Raw genomic sequence first — 17,684 nt, 5'->3', positions numbered from 1 at the left:
CTCCTTTTCACCTTTTAATGGCATAATTAACATTTAATACTAATTGCTAATGTTTTTTCTTCACTTAACTATTTCAGCGGGGAAATCACCATTAACATTTAAGACAAAAATTCTTTTATGTGCGCGTTTGTTCCCAGATAATAGGGACGTATTTAGAGGGGTTCCATTCCTTCTTCGAAACTTATTTTTTAAGATTTTATAACTTTCGGCAAAATTTAGGTATTTCGTGCCGCAAGCTAGTTCCGATTTTTCAAAAATATACCCCTGTCAAATACCAGTAACTTTTGTGGAAAAAAAAAAGTCATATTGGTAAACGTTGCTATACTTTTTCGTTAATGCTTAAGAAACATTATTTGGGATTGAAATAGATTAACGATTGGGGATTAATTCAAAATTCAACCCTAATATTTTCACTTAAATGGAACTAGCAGCGTTCACCCCGCTTCGCTGCGGTCACCCCGGAACGCAATAAACTTTGTTACTTAGATAATTTTTACTTTTTCGCTTTCAAGTGATATGATAAAAACCATAGAAGATTGCAGTAAATGTTAACATTATATCGCCTGTCATTTATGTTAACCCGCCCCGCTTCGCTGCGGTCACCCCCGAACGCAATAAACTTTGTTACTTAGATAATTTTTACTTTTTCGCTTTCAAGTGATATGATAAAAACCATTATAACGCCTGTCATTTATGTTAACCCGCCGAGTGACACGGTCATGCGGGTTGCATATAAATACGTTTATTTTTATACCTATGATGAACTAACAAAGGATTTGTACGTAATGGACACCTGAATGGTCAATTATCTCAAGACACTGGTAATTGAAAATTAAAGTGATATGATAAAAACCATCTAGGGTCCAAATCCTAATAACCCCCCAAAAATAAAAGAAATTGGTTCAGCCGTATTAGCGTGATGAGCGGACAAAGGATTTGTACGTTCTCTTTTATATATATAGATAATTAACATTTAATACTAATTCCTAATGTTTTTCTTCAGTTTGCGACTTGTATTGTACGAGGAGAAAGATTTGATTTAAATAAAAAATCGATTTAAATAAAAAAAAATCAACAAAAATAATTCTTATTAAAAATCATGATTTTTTCCACCCTATATATTTAGTGTTTTATTTCTGGCGGTATGTAACGGTACGACATACCGGCACCTTTTAAAGAGAACGGAATATTTACTCTTTTGTCTTAAAAAGGATTGACGAGAAACTTCGAAAATAACGAATAGTAAATATTTAGTTTTATTGAAAATTAGGTAGTTTTGTTTTTGTTTCCTTTTTTCTTTCTATTGAAAGAGTTGCGAATTCCTTCTTGAAGTCAGTTAATTGTGTTCAGGGATTAGAAATATTTGGGCCCTTCTGTCATCTCTCGCTCGCTGGCACTTTTTCGTGCCTCCTTTTTCGCATATGGTAATATAAACCATAAAGGTTCTTAACCGACTGTCGCTGAAGTTCGACCAGACTGAAAGCTAGTACAAAAATCCTGTTGGTACTCTTTTCCTAGTTCCTCTTTTAATGTGTTCAGTTAATTGTTTTTATTCATTAATATATATACATTAATTTAGTAGAGATTTATAGAACATTTTGGTTGCATAATTATTATTCTGAAGAGCATTATGTGAAGAATGTACTGTATGAGTGTTCTTATTGAAATTCAATATTTGTGGAATGTCTCATACATCACTCAACTTGCAGTAAGCAATTGGTTGAAGCATTTCGCTAAGAGTGATACTTTATTTTTAAATTAGTTTAAAATAAATGGAGTGAAGAATTTCTAAGATTCCTGATGTGACATAACTTTGTGCTGACTAATGTTCTTCATATTTTTGTTAAAGGTACCAAAATATTGCCAAGGCGTACTTATGCGTTTAAGTCGAATCTTCCAATTAAATGGGTGAGGCCTCCGAAAATCCCATGTATTTTACCAGAAAAAAGTGGAGACTTAGAACCGATGCCCCCAATTGATCTTTCACAGTATCCGTTAAAACTTCAGAAGTCCCAAGAATTAACAACGTAAGTACTGAGGTATAACAAGTGATTAACTAACAATTCTTTATTTATTAACTTCTCTGAAATTTCCGGTGTATTAGACGCATTTCGAACATTAAAATAATTAGATAAACTAATATTTAGGTAACACAGTGATGATAGTAGCTAAGGGTTGGATCTTGTTGACATTTCAAATATATTCTGTTATGCTAAAATCAATCAGGTACATATATGAACGTACGTAAATACTTTCATGTTATTATCATTTTAAACAGGGTTGGCTGGTTTAAACCAGCTGTTTTTTTTTTTTTTTTTTTTAACTGTTTAAACCAAAAAAGAAAGAAAAAAAAGAAAAATGCTTTAAATCGTGTGAATCTCATGGTGACGTTTCCACATATCAAACCATCTGCATTAGTTTTATCTCCTTTTCACCTTTTAATCAAAACGTCCCATGTTCGATTCTCAGTTGACCTATGACCCTTCTTTCAAGTGTAAAACAAGTAGCGGTTTGGATGTCACTTTAAGTGAAAGTCTTCGTCTTGATAACCTTGGTATTACGTAAGGATGTAAAATTTAACATACGAAATGAAACCAAATTGTTATTTCTGCTTGCCTGAATGGCTATTGTTTTATAAAGAAGCCAAGATTGCTTAAATATCTTGACAGAAATTGGCAAAATTTATCAACTGCCTACGTAGCTTCCAACATTAGCTTGGATTGAACTTTCAGTTTTAATTTTATTGAATATGTACATAATAAATTTGTAGTTTAATACCTCAGTTTTAGCGTACTGATTATGATACGTTGACCTTAAAATTTTACAATGCAAAGCAATAACGGTATTTTCATTTAAAGTAATAACAGGATTTTCCCGATGAGTAAGGCGGGAGTTTCCCGATTTATATATAATTCTGTATAGTGGTTTCACTTGCGCAACTCTTTATCTTTTTGTCCTTCTGAAATATCTCTTGACATTTATATTAACAAGTATGTAGAGACCAGTATAACGTATTTTTATCTGGAGTCCTTCGTGAGTGAATCGACAGACTCATCACATTTGTGACCAGTTAGTCCCGGTTTCAGGTCCAAATGGAGGACAATTTCTCACGGATGTAAGTCGAGAAGCGGTTTGGATTACGCCTTCAGCTTATGTGACCCCTTCGAGCATAACCCCGTTGTTGCATAATAACACCAAAGCGAAAGAGAAAAAAATCTGCTCATATGTAATATAAATACAAAGAGCAGATTATTTAAACCAAAGAAACATGGTTTAAACTATAAAAAAGGAGCTTAAACAAAAAAAAATGTTTTTCAAGAAAAACATGTTTTTTGCCAACTCTGATTTTAAATTTAAGTAATTCTCTAAACTTTTCAGTCATTTTAAGGTCATTATATTTTTGTGTAATGAGAAATAAAAATATGTGCAATTACAGAAGAGCTAAAAGGTTGTATACGGTATATTCAAGATTGAAGAAGGATTACTTCTGATGATTTATTTATGGATTTCAAACAGTTTCATGTTATTGATTAAAAGGTTTTTTTTTTTTTTTTTTTTTTTTTAAATGAAAGAACCAAATATTTATTAGTGCCGAAATTTTCAATAGAAACCCATACGTTCGTCTTTTCTTTTTATTTTCTTTTTAACATTTAAACAAACACTACTGTTTCAGTTATCTCACTATTTTTATTATACAAGAAAGAAACTTTGCCGATATTGTTCAACTTACCGGTAAGATTTCGTAAAACAAAATATTGAAGTCATATCTTGATACAGAGTTTGTATATAATATACTAATGATCCTGTTCCATTCACTTATTATGGCTTCAATTATAGTGATTTATCGTAATTGAAAACAGTAAAGTGCCTCATGTATTTCTGATTGCGATCTTCGCACAAAACATACAAAGAAGGCAACTATGGAGTTGACCAATGTTCCGTAATGGGCTATTTCTATATGAAGGAAAGCTGACTATAATACTTTCTCAGCAAACTTGCAATGACATTCACAATCAACACTGCATTTTGAAGATGCATATGCTCCTGCAGAAGGACAATTACTTAAATTTGACTTTGTGTGACTTGCATGCAATAAAGAATTAGCATAATAATTGTTATTACTATAACACTTTACTATCCCAACGCACAAATAACACTTAAATTCACACTCACACATGTTTTTACTATTCTTGTTTTGTTCTTTGTATCGAAGTAGGTTGTCAAAATGATACCTGAAATAGGGTTAAAAGCGTGTAAACCTAGTCTGTTCAGCCTGTAAGACATAACCGATAAACCGAGGATTTAATTTTAATTTTGATATTGGTATTTAGTACCTATCATCATTGAACATCATTAATTTAACGTCTTAGAACTTTGAGATATCTTCTGATATATTTACCACTGTTCCTACTGACATCCTGTGAACTAAACAGTGAAATCATCGATCATTTACTGTGTAAGATGTTTTCCCAATATTATTCCTGCAGAATTTGAAAGTGTCCGCAATTGTTGTGTTTATGAATTCAGTACTTTTTGTGTAGAGCTATTCCATTCAGAAGTACGTATTTGGAAATATGATTGTGCTTTTAGGCTTTCATTATGTTTTCCCCTACGTTTTCTTATCTTATAGAAATGACTCAGGAAAAACAATGTAATTTTAAAAAAGTGTTTTTTTTTTTTTTTTTTTTTTCACAATTACAAAGCGCTATTAAATAAATTAATTGTCGCTCTCAAGACCTTTCCTAGAGTTCTTAAATTTGAGTGGGCGAGATTCACATCAAAAACTGCACACTCAGATTCTTAGCCCGTAAAAAAATATCTGGAAGTGATCATTTTACGTAGTTGAAATTCTGATTCTTAAAAATATCATAGACTTTCAAGCTTCTGGTTCTCTCCTGGATCCTTGTTCTCGGAAGATAGAAAAAGTAGTAAGTTTCCTTCACGTTTATATGAAGAAGACTCTCCTAGGTTTATCGTCCGTGAAGAAGACTCAAGGAGCTTCAAACTGTAAGATGTTTTCAGAAATCACAATTTCAAGTAAAGTAAAATGCTTGTTAAAATTGCTGAGCGGTGTAGCATATTGCCTGCACCTGAAAGCTGTTATTTCATTTAATAGCATTTTGTAGATAACGCCTGGCTTACTTTTTATTTATTTATTTATTTTTATTTTCTTTATTGTCTTTAAGTTATCCGCTGAAATTCAGTAAAGCAACGGAAAACAACAGTAGAAGCCTTTCACATCTCAATGAGTACTTTGGAGATAAGTTATAATTGTTTTTTGAAATTCTATTTTTAAAATGTTCATGGGAATTTGTTTACGGAAAATTTCTTTAGCTCAACCTTTCCGGTTCCTCACTTTGCAATCATCTAACTACTTCAGTTTGCTGCTGTGCGTACTGTATTGAATTCTTCAAAAATTTATTTTGAAAACTTGAAGTAAGAATGGAGAAGTGCAGTGAGAAAACACCAGATATCATTTAAATGTAAATTTGAATTTATTTTCATATTCTTTTCAAATTTTATAGGCTTCCTTAATTCTTCTTTTACATCCACAAAGTACAACGAACTCATTTCGTGTGACATGAGGGTAAGGCCAATAGAAAAAAGAAAAAGAAAAAAAAGAAAGACGCAGAAATCGTACTAAAACATAATATTTTCAAACAGTTTTCCTATGAACATTTTTCATGAGAACACGTACCAAGTGATTTGGCGCAATATTTTGTTAATATTTAAGCTGTTTTATAAATACTTTACTATTTTAACTCTGATTATATTTTCATATTTCAGCGCAAATGATATTGTGAAGAAATTATTTAGTTTAGAGTTTAACAGACATAAAGAAACCGTAGATGTTTACAAGGACATGATGATGAGCAAAGTTCGAATGCATTTACTAGATGAGACATCATATGAAGCACGAAGTAAGTATTTTTGTTTATACTAGGTACCCAAATCTGTTGTTGTTGTTGTTGTTAAGTTTTCAAAAAATCTCAGTACTTTCAAGTAATGACTACACTGTCACTAACACTTAGCGACTTCATAAAAGATAACTTGGGTGTGTGCGTGGTTCAAGGTTTGCTTCGGGTGTCTCAAAAGCACAAACTGGCAATCATTACCGTGGGAAATAAAATATATACAAAAAAGGACTAATGTAAATATATGATAATGAATTACATGACTTAATCGAATTCGTTAGAGCGCATGTCGAATCAGTAACTTGTAACGTGGTCTGAAAATCATTAATTTCGTGGACTACATATGAGACGCGATTTTTTTATACAGTGTCATGCTTCAATCTCCTTTCAGTTTAAATATTCCACCTGTGTCGTCTTGCATATAGAACAGGGACCATCACTTTGAGCATTCCCCCTGTTTGTACTAACTAACTAACTCTATGGCCTATGGAACCCGGAGGTTCAATGCCGCGTTCACAAAAGCTCTCCACTGACTTCTATCCTTAGCTAACTGCATTCAATTTCTACTTCGTATTCCAATCTCTGCAAGATCCATCTTAATATTATCGTCCCATCTGCGCCTAGGTCTACCTAATGGTCGTTTTCCGATGGGTCTTCCAGTCAAGACTTTAAAAGCGTTTCTACTTTCTTCCATTCTATCTACATAACCCGCCCACCTAAGCCTCCTAGACTTGACAACCCTAACAAATGTTGGGTAAACCATATAAATTATGTAGTTGCTCTTTATGAAGTTTCCGCCATTCCCCATTCCCGTTCCTCTTGGGTCCGAATATTCGTCTCAGGATCTTGTTCTCAAATACTTTCAGTCTATGTTCTTCCCTCAGAGTAAGTGACCATGTTTCGCAGCCATACAGAACAACAGGCATGATTATCGTTTTGTATATTTTAAGCTTCAAATTCCTCGACAGAATTCGCGACGACAAGAGATTTTGAACCGAATAGTAACACGAATTCCCTGCTTTTAGTCGGCATTTAATTTCTTCGTGAATATGATTTTCCTCTGTTAATATTGATCCTAGATATTTGAAACTATCCACTTTATCAAAAGTATTATTTAATATTTTAACACATCCATAATCTGCTGTATTCCGGTCCCGACGCACTTCCATGTATTTAGTTTTCTCTGCATTTACTTCTAAACCCATGTCCCTGCAAGCGTTTAATAAGATCTCTGCATTTCTTTCTATTGTTCTCCTATCATCCCCTATTAAATTTACATCATCAGCATATGCCATAACCTGGTGAATACCGTTTAACTCTAGGCCCTGGTTGCTATCTTTGATTTTCCTTATAGCGTATTCCAGAACGAAGTTAAATAATAATGGCGACAACGCATCTCCTTGTTTCAGGCCATTTTCGACGTGAAAGCTCGTGGACAAAAATTTTCCTACCCGGACTTTACTTTGGGATTCATTTAAACATGTCTTAATTAATCTAATTAGCTTTTTCGGTATTCCAAGTTCTGTAAGAACGTTGTATAATGCTCCTCTCCTAACCGAGTCGTATGCCTTTCTAAAATCAATAAATAGTGGATGTACCGGAGTATTGTATTCCCACTTTTTTCGAGTATTTGGCGAATGGTAAAAATTTGGTCGATAGTTGATCGATTTCGTCTAAATCCGCACTGATAATCTCCAATAATTTCATCTGCGTATGGAGTCAGTCTTGCTAATAGAATATTTGAAAAGATTTTATAGGCTGAAACAAGCGGGACTGTAGAACACATGAAAGGTACTACGATTAAGTTGGTAAAAATCAAATGAAAAACATGGTAAATCACAAAAAGTGGCTGCACAACATATGAAAAGCAGTGTTTAATAATGATTTTACTTTCTAATTTTAAACTTTACAATTATATTTGCTTAATGAAGTTCTTTTTTAAACGTTTTATTTTTCTCTGAAAATGTATTATATGAAACTTTTAAGAGAAAACTATAATTAAATAAAATTATGTTGTTCTATAAGAGATTATAATGAAAAAAAGAAAGAAGCTTTAAAAGAATTGTGATATACTTCAACGTTTTGTACTTTCATAATTTCTTGTATTTTACCCTGTAAATGAAAGGGCAAATATATATACGCAGTACGAAAACCATGCCACTTTTTGAGGTGAAATAAATTATATTATTGAAATAAGTCCTCATTAAAGTTATATTAATAAAAGGAGGAAACAACTGATTTAAACTTATTTTTACACACCACAATCGTCTGTAGGTGCGAATTCAACAACTTACAAAGAGTGAAAAAGTAACCTGACTGGACTGGAACTCGAACCCGGGATCTCCGGCATACCGTGCCGATGCGTTAACCACTACGCCACCTAGTCCGTTTCCCAGAACAGCCAGACAGCTAAACAAGCTGTGATACAAGCCATGTGGTCTGAGTGGAGAGCACTGACTGCAGGAGTGATAGAGTTTTTGCCATTGTCTGGGAAGTGGACTGGGTGGCGTAGTGGTTAACGCATCGGCACGGTATGCCGGAGATCTTGGGTTCGAGTCCCGGTCCAGTCAGGTCACTTTTTCACTCTTTGTAAGTCGCCTCATGAAAGTTCTTCATTTTGACAATAGGAAACCAACGATGCATAGTATGGTTAATGTGATATACCGTAAAATTATCATTAACTTTTAATTAGCAGTAAAAAGTATGCCATTGTCAGTAGTAATGACTGTCCTACAAATGTTATTTTTTTCTCCTTTCTGAACGGAAGTGGTGTTCATTATAGTTTTTGACCTCTTGATTCGAATCTGAAGTCAGACATCAGGTCTGTTTTTTCAGAAATGTTGAAATAAAATTTTGAAGGAAACCCATATTTTTGAAACTTCTGTCTTTTAATTGTTATTCTTAGGTGCAATGCAAACTAGACATAAATTTTCTTTTTACTGGGCGTATTTGTTTATCAGAAGGATAAACTAATTTTTATAATTTAGTATTGCATGCATTATTGCATGAACAATAAACAGAAAAAAAAAAGTAAAAATGTACATGTATGTGTATAAAGATTCAGCTCAAATCAATAAATTGATATTGCCAACCAACCAAAAGTGATAGTCAAATGACCGAGAAAGGAAGTTAAAAAGACATAGACCATAGATTGATGCATGTTAGATGCACAAAATAAAATAAACACACATGAAACTTTCTTCTTGTGTTATATGAGGAGCTTATCACGTGCGAAGTTTCAACAGTAATCTGGGAGCATTAGCACACCAGATTTTTCTTTGTATCGCTGCTCCAGGATCTGAATTGATTGAGGAAATGTCTCACCATGCTCATTAGACAGTTGCTAGGTTTTCGGAAAGAAAGACAGGTGGTTAGGTAGGAAATACACTTTCAGCGACATATTGTATCGCATAGTATGCAGGTTTGTCAGTAGTTGCACATACTTAACACTTCTGTTACTTCCAGAAAGTTTTCTAAGACACTCTTAAGATAAATCGAGGTCTTTCTCTCCACTTCTGTTAGATTTTTCATGGAATACGTCATCTTTCATAAATTGACGTGTCTAAGAATCAATGAGCACATCTTGTAGTTTAGCATCTGAGATATTTGGGAACTTTTCCTGGAAATATTTAAATACTTGTCCTTCCCTTTCCAACCATTTTACAAATACTGTCATAAGGCCCAATTAATGTGCAGAGAAGAGAGGAATTTTTCATGAGAAGAAATGAAAACTTTCAGTTTTAAGTCCCGCGGTTATGCCATGTAGCCTATAGAAAATGATGATGATGAAAATGAGTGAAATTGTGGAATAAAGCAAGTGGGAGGAAACAGAAGAATCTCGAGAAAACCCACGTACAGGGTGTTTGTGTACCACAAAGCCCACTTGGCGCAAACTGGGAGCTAAGTATTACCGTTGTGGAGAAGAACATACTTCATGGTTGATTTTGATGAGTCCAAGAATAACCGCTATTCATCACCTTTATACTGCATCAGTCCTACAACATCTGTGCAATATATATAATCATCGCTATTGCTTTAAAATTTAAGAAAATCATACCGTCTATCATGGTAGAATGTCACTCTGGTTTCAGTTTGAAGAACATTCCAACGTTGAAACCTTGAAACTAAGAGCTCAGCTTATTGTCTTGGTAAGCTCAAGTCTCTAACAAGGTCGTTCAGTTCCTCCTGAGCAATCAAATGTTTTCTGGCATATTCTCTGTATGTAGAATCCTCACGCTCACTATTCATACCGCATTCACTGTCATTAACATCACTGCTGTCTCCTGTACATACTTCTGGCGGTACCGGCACATGCAGCGTTTCATTATGTGGAATGAGTCTTCTAGCTGATTGTAGATCTGGATATTGAACTGATTTTTTACTCTTGGACGTTATTACTTTTACATTTGAAAGACGAAAGTAGCAGTTATGTAAGTGATCACGTGGTTCAAATCATAATATTTGTGTAACCAATAAATACATTTGTAAGAAAACACGTAATTATCTCCTTAGATTCATTGCATAGGGATTTACAGCAAAATTTAGGTGCCCATGATTTGCCTTTGTCAACCTTCGCTGAAAACACAATTCATACGCTTTTCTTACAATAGGTGTTATCCTCGTGAGCTGCGGTTTTGGAGTTATCCGTCCACATACTCAACGGAAGTTGTCAGGATCGTTCTTATACTTCCTAGGCATTGTCAGAAATGTAGCATTGTATTTTCACAACACGAAACCACGTTTGCAAGTGTTAACACTTTACAATGAAACATCTAGGTGTTAGTGTGTCACAAGAACACAACATTCAGTGTTGTCTTCTGGTATAGCACATTAACACCAAATGAAACTGACCACACGAACAAGCAAGAAAGTAAACATGTAATATTGATGCTCAGTTGTTTCAGCATCATCCAGTGTTGCCAAGTGTGGGTAGGTAAATTTCCAGTAAAGTTCCTGAATTTTTCGTCTGTGACGGAGAGGGGGGATAGTTTATTTTATATTAATGAGCGTTTGTATTTAATGTATTGAAGTGTATGAATAATTGAAGACTCGCTGTAGAAAACAATGTAAGTGCCACTTTGAAATTGTTTCACTTAATTTATTGTTGTAATACGTTTATGCCTTAGTTAGATTTTCGTATGTAGCTTCACCTCGTTATATGCTAGGTTGTATTTGTAAGCAATAGTATTTTTTATTTTGTGACTCTTGGGCATGATTTACTATCTTTTGTGTCTACTGTTACAGTAAATATTGATTTTGGCACGTACATTGTTTTCTATAGCGAGTCTTCAATTATGATTAACATTATTATAATCAGATTTTTTTTTTATACATATTTCTTCAAACTAGTTAAGACCTGATACGGGGGAAACGAATATCATTTTTGAATTCAATATATATAGAGAGAGTATAAAAAACTTTCAGAATCATCTATTACTTTTCAATGTTGGACAGTGAATTGACAGCTTTTATTTTTGCTGAAAAAAATTATTTCTTGATTTATTTTATATGTAGCAAAATACACTGTTAACTAGCAGATTGTAGTTCGTCTTTTCCTAACGGTGACACACATACATACGCATATATTACTTGTAAATTACTTTAAATAAACTTTAGCTGCTTTCTTCTAAAGTTTGATTTCTTATTATTATTAATATATTATTATATTCAGCATTTTGTGCAACTGAAGAGTAAACATTCTAAAATATTAACATTATATTATTTTTTTCTCAATATTTTAAAACGTGAAGCTAACTTGATTTCAAGGAATAGTGATCATAACCGAATTTCTTACGTTTATTAACTATCTGGCATCTTCCGAGAATTTTCAGGACCTGAAAATATGAACCGATTCTCTGTAGGCCCCAAGAGCCTGCAAACTACAACGGAAAATGGAACTTGAGGAAGATAGCTTAACAATCGTCTTTAGGTAAACAACCGTTGAATCTTCCTTTGCAGAGGGTCTTCCTCCAGGTGTTGTTACCGTTCCTTTTGTTGCCCCTAAGTAATCTTTAGAGCCAAGTTCTAAGCTACCGCATTTATATAATTGAATGTTAATACTAATGTGCAATCTTCTTCATTGCTAGTAACGCTTTTAGCCTCAACGTCACTGGAAAGAAAGCGGAGAATCTAAAACTGACCTGAACTCACTACGTTTGCCCACACAAAATTCTTAGCAACTGATTGATTGTTGATTCTTTAAAAGATAAATTATGAAGTAACAATAATAATCTTAAACTGAATGAACATTTTTGATTATTGAAATATTTCTTTCTGATGTATAGTTTTCAGCACGAATTAGCTGAAATGCCCGTTTTTCTCACGAGAAGAATAAGGTTTACGAAAAATATTCACGGTGCATTTGAACCCTCTTTCTCTCCGTTAGGATACGTATTCCTCTTTTATATCTATCTATCTATCTATCTATATATATATATATATATATATATATATATATATATATATATATATATATATATATATATATATATATATATATATATATAAAATATTCAATTAAAGAGAATTTATAGAAATCAAACTGGATCCAAGTTCTGTTTTCAAAAATGAATTTCAAACAGTTCAACCGTGTTTTCCTGAATTAGAAGTTGAATTTTCAAAAATGCTTGAACATGTGTTCACTTAATTTTAGTGAATAGTTTATATGTGGAATTTCATCACCCTAACGTAAGAGCTTAAACCGTCTTTGTCTGTGTGGGGTATCTATTGTAATTAAACTGACATTGATGTAACGGCTGGAGCCCAAGTACTATGTTCAAAATTTAATTTTTAAAAAATGTCTTTCCCTCCTCTTTCCGACCCAAAAGCTGAATTTTCAAAAACGCTGGAGCAACCACTTACTTTTAGTTAGGAATTAATTTACAGAGTTTCATCTTCCTAACATGACGGATGTGTGAGACATTGTATTTTTCGTATAAATTTTGAATTCCCCCAACCATTCTTAGGAGCATACGCATTTTAATGAAAATGACGTGATAAAAGCGCGACTCGAGCCAAGTGATGAGCTCCCTCGTGACTATGTGAATAACGTAAGCACCTTTGGCGTGGGAGACCTAGGTTCGTTTTCCCGCGCGAGCCCATGTTCGGATCCCACGTTAAGCTGTGGGTTTACGTCTCATATAACCTCACTGCTAAACGGTACGCTAAACTCAAATCCAATTCAATCCAGTGGAGTCAAGGAATAACCATGTTAAGAAAATAATTTCAAATGTCTAATCCATTTTCCCGTGATTATAAGACAACATGGATTTCTATATATATATATAGAGAAAAAAAAGTCCCCCTTTGAAGGGAACTTTTGAAAATGCTAAGAGACATGTCCATTGTAATCGAAGGGAAAAACGTTTAAGTATGAAAGAATCTTCTAGAAAATGAAAACTGATAATTTGAGCATTGACTGCTTAGTATACTATCCAATTTTAAACATTATACTTATTTATTTTGTAAAAAAAGAGCATATGAGTTTCTCAACATGAAATGCAATTTTATTTTTTAAAATTTATTTTTATTTATTTATTTATTTTTAGTTGCTAAATTGACAGTTCTGATTCGAAACTTACAACGACATATGGAGCAGTTTCCAACAGACAGGAGAAACAAAGTGAGACTGAAGGAGATGATAGATAAGAGGAAGAAACAGTTGAAGTTCCTTCGTCGTTGCGATTACAAGAGATTCGAATGGCTTCTAGAGGAATTAAATCTTGTCTACAGGCCACCACCAGCGTAAGTAAATTACAAGTGCTGTTTGATTTTCCTTCATAGTGCTAAACAACAGTAACATATATAGTAGTATCTTTCCACTGTTCAAAAATGTGATTACCTAATGATACATCACTTCTATTCGTAGTGGTAAAGCAAAGTATACATTTTTTAAAAAAAAAATAACTCTATAAGGTGTAGTATGTTTCCACTGTTCAAACATTTGATTAGCTAATGCCAAATCGCTTCTATTCTTACTGGGGAGAAGCTTACTTTGCACTGTAGTTTTACAGTAAAGGTAATATTCTCGTGGTGAACTGTTTTGCAAGAGAATATGATACATTTATCAGTAGGTCAGGAACAAATTGGCTGCTTTATTTGTATTCACTTTGTTCATGGTCATTTAGAAGTAAGCGGAAACAGTTTTTTTCCCGATAGTTTTAACTGTCACTGCTTCCGTCATTATTGGTAAGTATATTGATTAAGACTATGCTTAATCTCACTAAACACTTCTCTAAACGTGTATCTAACCTAGATAATAGCAACTGCTTGCAGAAGTGCTCATTCTTCGTATCAAAGGAGATTGGATTAATGGAGTAGTTGCCCCAATGGCAGAACTTTTTTTTGTCTTTCTGCGATGAGCTTTTGTAAGTCAAAAAATTTTCTGCAGAAGAAACACTTCTGATTGTTAAAATACGCTTTACGCGACATAAAAAACAGTTCAAATTATATTTATGCGAGTCATCCTGCATTTAAGACATCTACACATAGCAGGCATGTTTTTATACTTTTCTGTTGGCTATTTTCTTTTTCCTCTGGCAATTTTACTGTACAGGCGCGGCAGAGTTTCTGCGATCACATCGCAGATCGCGGCATGTTTTGCTATGGGGCTTGAAAGTTAACGCATGATCATAAAAAATACTCCCGCATTATATTTTACGTATTTACAGTGGACTTCTCTTTAACTACCCATATTCTCAGAAATAAGTCATTTAAATTATCAGTTACGTCGGTGCTCCACAATAATAGACAACACTACAAAACACTTTTTAAAGTAGATTTTTAAGTAGTTTAGTTTGCCAAAACTCCTTGATATAGTCCGTGCGTTCGAAAGACAAAACAAGTCTTGAAAACTGAAAACTACTTGGTCAATCATCACTAAAGAGGGTCAAAATTTAGGAATCGAGTTCGTGTTTGGAGCCGATATGCAAACCGGAAGTGGAAGGAATTAACAATTTTCGGTTTTAACGTCGATCGCCGTAGAGCAAAAACGGTTATAGATAGAGAAACGCTGTTTTCTGTAACCGATTAAGCGTTCTAAGAATACATTATGTTAAAACCAGAAGTGGTTGAAATTCACTACGGATTTCGGTTTCAATATTGCTCTACATAGAGCAAAAACAATGAGTCCGGTTTTAACATTGCTCGTCATAGAATAAAAAACGATACCAGCTAGCGAGAAGCGGTTTTCTGAAATTGATTAAGCGTCTCAAAAATATGCTCCATATCCACTCTAATCTCTTTATTAAAACCGGAAGTGGTATAATTGAGAAAATATCGCGCTACAAAAAAGACAAGCTCCTTCACTTGATGTACACGTGGGACATTGCTATCTGTTATATTTTAAAGCTCAAATGTGTTTCCCTTCGTTTAGTAAATGTGTTTATAAAATACAATACTGTACTTCATTCAGTATTGTAGGCTCAATCGTATTTTTTTTTTTTTTCAGTTTTATGTTTTTGTTCCGTCAGTATACATACACCGTAAATAAGTGTGTGGTTTGTGTGATGGTCTACAGTACTTTATTCAATATACAGTATTTCGTTGAACTGAGTGTCACTAGAGCAGCTTGTGTTGAAATTTCGAGCATTCGGTCCCATGGGATGTATTAACAGGGAATCTACTGTATTTTGTTGAGTTGCTTTTGAGTTTAATATCCCGTTCAGCAAATAGACTATATGAGACGTGGACCTACTGATTAACATGGAATCCGAACCACATGAGCTCCCGTCTGGAATCGAACCCAGGTCTCCCATGCCAAAGGCGTACTGTATTTTAATTTTATGTAAATCATGCCCGAAAGAAATTCGTTTCCGTGAAAGAGGAATACAGAAGGTCGATCCGCGTATATGTGTCCAATTTTGAAATAGCACTAACCTTATGAAAATCCATGGGACCACCATCGGTTGGCCTCAATGTGATGACCATGTGTTCTGGCAATAGCCCTGCACCGTAACTTCCACTGTAGAAGACTACGACGAAATACAGGAAGTGGAAACTTCTCCCATTCCTCCCGGCAGGCTTTCCACAGGCCCCCAAGAGTAGTGACACGACGAGAAGAAAGTGCCATTTTCAGTAGACCAAACCCGCAGAAATCCATGGGACTGGCATCTGGTGATTTCACTGGTATATCATGAAATGGAATAGCACGAATACCGGTGTCTGTCTCCATCTGCTTCAGAAATTTCTGGGTAGAACGAGATGTATGTGAGGAGGCCTTATCCATATGCACAGACACTTGCTTTATGGCATGCCCATACAAACGAGGCAGATCTTCTGTATAAATTGGGGTCAATATATGTTGCTGAAAGAATGCAGAGTTGATTTTACAGTTTTTAGGGACCTGACGAATTGTTAACTTGCCCTGATAAGAGTAACCGGCGACAACCATAAATCCTTTCGAGAAAGTAGCTTTGCAATGACGGATGAACGCACGACGGCTTTTTGCATCTCGCGAAGTGTATGTTATCGAGCGAATTTTGCCACAATCTGATAGATACACCCATGCTTCATCTAGTGTGGCCACAAACTTCCACTTTTCCCCAGATAGATAGCATTCATAGAGGCGCCTGCTGTTGGTCTTTCTCTCACGGCGATGGGCCGCACTTAGGTAATGTCCATGACTTTTAAAGACCTTCCGGAGGTTTAATTTCCCACTCAGGGCGCGGTTAACAGTTGATTGTGGTATGTGGAGTCGAGCTGCCATCACACGTTGCGGAGGGGGAATTTCCTGTAAGGCCATTCGCCGCAACTTCTGAGCTACTTGTGGAGTCACTGTGGTACACGCTCGCTTCCTCGACCCCTTAGTGGGTGAATGCTTACCTGGTATGTCTTCTTTTTTATACTGCTTGATTATGTTCTTGATAGTCGTCGAATCCAATGCACAACCATTTTCTTTGCACTGCTTTTGAATTTTAGAAACCGAATATTTGGCGTGGAAAAGTCCAATTAAGTAGCCCTTCCAAAAACGGTTCACCTTTGGAGCAATGATACACACGATATACAGTTTTGCTTGGCAGACTATAGAATGGACCCCCAGGTATAGCACACGTGTTTAACCACTTGGTTCGGTCGCTTCTGTGGTCAGGGGTACGGGTGTAAAATTGGACACACATACGCGGATCGACCTTCTGTAATCAAACTTTGTGGTGTATATGTGTGTTCACAGTAGAAGCTGGCCAGGATGCAGGAGAACAATTTTCAAAACACAAATAAGAGCAACAAAGGCCATATTGGAAAAAATTTAACACGTTGTTACCAGGATATATTGAAAAATATGAAGAAGACTTTCAAAATCTGACCTAGAACAAAACTTTCCAACTATGAGAACTGGAAATTCAAGATAGAAAACGCTTTTATTTTTGTTTCGGCGATTGTTTTATATTTGATGGCATAAATGTCCAGTACCTTCCTTGACGAAAGAATAAATCTCGATTAGGAGAGACATGTGTAACACTTACCTTTAAAAGAAATGGAATAGTAATCTAATCTTCAATGATTTTGTACGAAAAGTAAGGATCGTCAAGATGTGCTGTTTGCCTTCACGGGAATAAAACTCGGAACCAGTGCAAAGAAAAAGGGTTGTCATTGTTTTGAAGGCACAAATGAAAGACCAAAATTAAGTAGCCAGTTTCGACCAGTTAGCTCTAACAGAAAGGAAATTTTTCACCCATAATCAAGTAACTCTAAAATGGCTTTTAGCACTATAAGAAAACATCCCATTCGACGTTGTTCTACTTCCATCCGAACAGTTTTCGTTAGCTAATGATA

At 34.7% G+C, this 17,684-nt stretch overlaps 1 protein-coding gene across 1 annotated transcript in view; it reads left to right on the top strand.

The window, feature by feature from the left end:
• bonsai (28S ribosomal protein S15, mitochondrial) overlaps nt 1-17,684 on the top strand; it is a 30,063-nt gene that overhangs the window by 8,111 nt on the left and 4,268 nt on the right. Inside the window, exons 2-4 of the mRNA XM_081759880.1 lie at nt 1,850-2,027; nt 5,788-5,921; nt 13,463-13,658. Of these exons, the coding sequence (XP_081616006.1) occupies nt 1,850-2,027; nt 5,788-5,921; nt 13,463-13,658 (508 nt within the window). The remainder of the gene's footprint in view (nt 1-1,849; nt 2,028-5,787; nt 5,922-13,462; nt 13,659-17,684) is intronic.

Source organism: Thermobia domestica, chromosome 5 (assembly GCF_964235325.1).
Source record: "Thermobia domestica chromosome 5, izTheDome1.hap1.1, whole genome shotgun sequence".
Taxonomy (NCBI): domain Eukaryota; kingdom Metazoa; phylum Arthropoda; class Insecta; order Zygentoma; family Lepismatidae; genus Thermobia; species Thermobia domestica.
Note: the sequence above shows the minus strand (reverse complement) of the source record. Positions and strands in the feature narration are given on the sequence as shown.